Source organism: Malurus melanocephalus, unplaced genomic scaffold (assembly GCF_030028575.1).
Source record: "Malurus melanocephalus ecotype Western Australia unplaced genomic scaffold, MMel_1.1 scaffold_5230, whole genome shotgun sequence".
NCBI classification, from domain to species: domain Eukaryota; kingdom Metazoa; phylum Chordata; class Aves; order Passeriformes; family Maluridae; genus Malurus; species Malurus melanocephalus.
The window spans coordinates 1-2131 of record NW_026628461.1 but is presented as its reverse complement, the minus strand read 5'-3'; the positions used below and the strand labels follow the sequence as shown (position 1 = coordinate 2131).

Here is a 2131-nt window from a genome sequence, read left to right as displayed (position 1 = left end):
TGTTCTGTTGGTGTTGGAATTATTTAATATTGACATGACCTGCTGTGGATTGTTAAACTTGGACACCTGCCAGACCCYCCTCACCCAGCCTCTTCTTCACTCCTCTCCAATGGGACAAGAGTGAAAATAGGATGGAGAATCTCATGGGTCGAGATAGGGACAGGGAGATCACCCACCAGTTTTTGCCATGGACAAAAGAGAGTGAAATTTTGGGAAATCAATTCAATTTATTCCTATTTATAATATCGACTAGGATGGTGAGAAACATGGACAAAGGCAGAAGCCCTTCCCACCTTCTTCATAACAAGGCAAAATTCACTCTTTTGTTTCCARCTTCTCCACCTCTGGCCCACAGCAAGGCATGGGGATGGGGAATGGCGGTTGCAGTCAGTGCATGACCCATTCTCTCCTTCCCTTCTTCCTCCTTGCTCTCTTCCCTGCTCAAGTGTGGATCCAGTCCATGGGCTGCAGTCCTTCAGGATCAGGCGTCTCCAGCTTGGGGTCTCCATAGACTGCAGTCCTTCAAGATGCACCCACCCCACCCAGTGATACAAGTAATAACATTACGAAGAACAGAGCTAATTCAGCAGTAAGAAATGTTAACACAAATGCAAATTAACCTGATGGTTAGTTCAGTAATTTTTCAATCTGCAAGTGCCAAAGTGCTTGTGGCAGGTCTGGAGTATGGTTACTGTCCCTTTTCATCCAGCCCATGTAGCAGGTCCAAATGAGTTTGTTACTAACAATAATATAGTTCCAAGAATTGTCTAAATGAAACCGTAATAGTAATCTATTTACCTCAGTTCAATTTGGTTGAAAGAATTTTAATGAAGTTTTCCAAACTTTGATGTTTAGGAATAAACATCTGTATAATCTACACAGCGTGGAGAGTTGCGTTGCAGATTGCATCATCTGTTTTCTACTGTGAAAGATCAACATTTTGCATGGGCTCCAGCTTTTATTACAGTTCCTACTTCATGCAAACCCTGGACTTCACATACATCAGAATCCTTAGCAATATCTTTACCAGCTTGGGATTGCTGAAAATCAGAATAAGGGAATGAACACCTGGAAAAGCATACAGAAACACAAAAATAAGAAACATCATGGGTTTCTCTTCCTTTGTGGAATAAATCATTGTCACAATCAATGTTATAAAGTTGATGCTGTACATGACTAAGAAGGAGAGAATAGATTTCATGGCTTTGATGTGGGCATCCATGCTGAGGCTGCTCATGGAGTTTGTCTGCATGTTGCGTTTGTGTCTCCAGAGAGAAAAGAGAAGGAGAAGGGTAGAAGAGATGACTGCAGTGAATGTAGTGATATATACAAAGCCAAAGGGAAAATAAAGAGGGGAAAATTGTTCCTCTAGTCTGATATTAGCTTTCCAAAATCTTCCTTGACAGGTGAAATTGATGTTTTCACAAACAGCTTTATCAATAATGTTATAGCCAAGAATTCCAATACCCAAGGAGTAAATCTCTGATCCCAACAAAAGCCATGGCACAAACCTGTCAATTTTTACTTTCAGGTAGATGAAGAACCTGCTTCTGAAATTGGCAATTTTTATACAGTAAAAAACAAAAAGACAGGCAGAAACCCATAAGTTGGAACAATTAAAAGTGCTACCAGCCCCGAGAAGTAGTTGCATTATGGGATGAACCAGAAGATAATAGGGATAAATTGTTGAAAGAAAGGAATATATCCATGAGAAGCACAAAAAGCAAAACCTGGAACCTCCAAGAAGCAGCAAGATCTTCTCATTAGAGTTCATATGGGTGTTCTTCTTGACCCAGGCAATGCTGATCACACAAACAATGAAAGCATTTATCCACATGCCAGCAAATGTCTCCACTGTGATGATGGCCACAAACATGGCTCCATATAAAGTGACATTGGATTGGTGTGGAGAGTGACAAACTTCCATGCTGCGAGCTGGGGAGCAGAGCTGTGCTGGCCAAGGGGGCTGTGGCAGCAGTGCCTAAGGCAGGGCAGTGGCTGCTGTTGTCTGAGTGTGAGGGATGGCAAGAGGAGCTTTATAGAGCTGCTGCTGGTGGGGGGGATTTTGGTAGCTGCTGTGGGGAGCAGGGCAGGTGCAGGGATGGAAATGTGCTGGGGATCCCCTTACCCG

General features: G+C 42.8%; 1 protein-coding gene across 1 annotated transcript; it reads right to left on the bottom strand.

Moving 5' to 3' along the window:
* Positions 1 to 970: 970 nt before the first annotated feature.
* Positions 971 to 1927, bottom strand: LOC130588458 (taste receptor type 2 member 116-like). Its single transcript, XM_057389380.1, has one exon. It carries the CDS (start codon positions 1925 to 1927, stop codon positions 971 to 973), a length of 957 nt encoding a protein of 318 aa, XP_057245363.1.
* Positions 1928 to 2131: the final 204 nt, after the last annotated feature.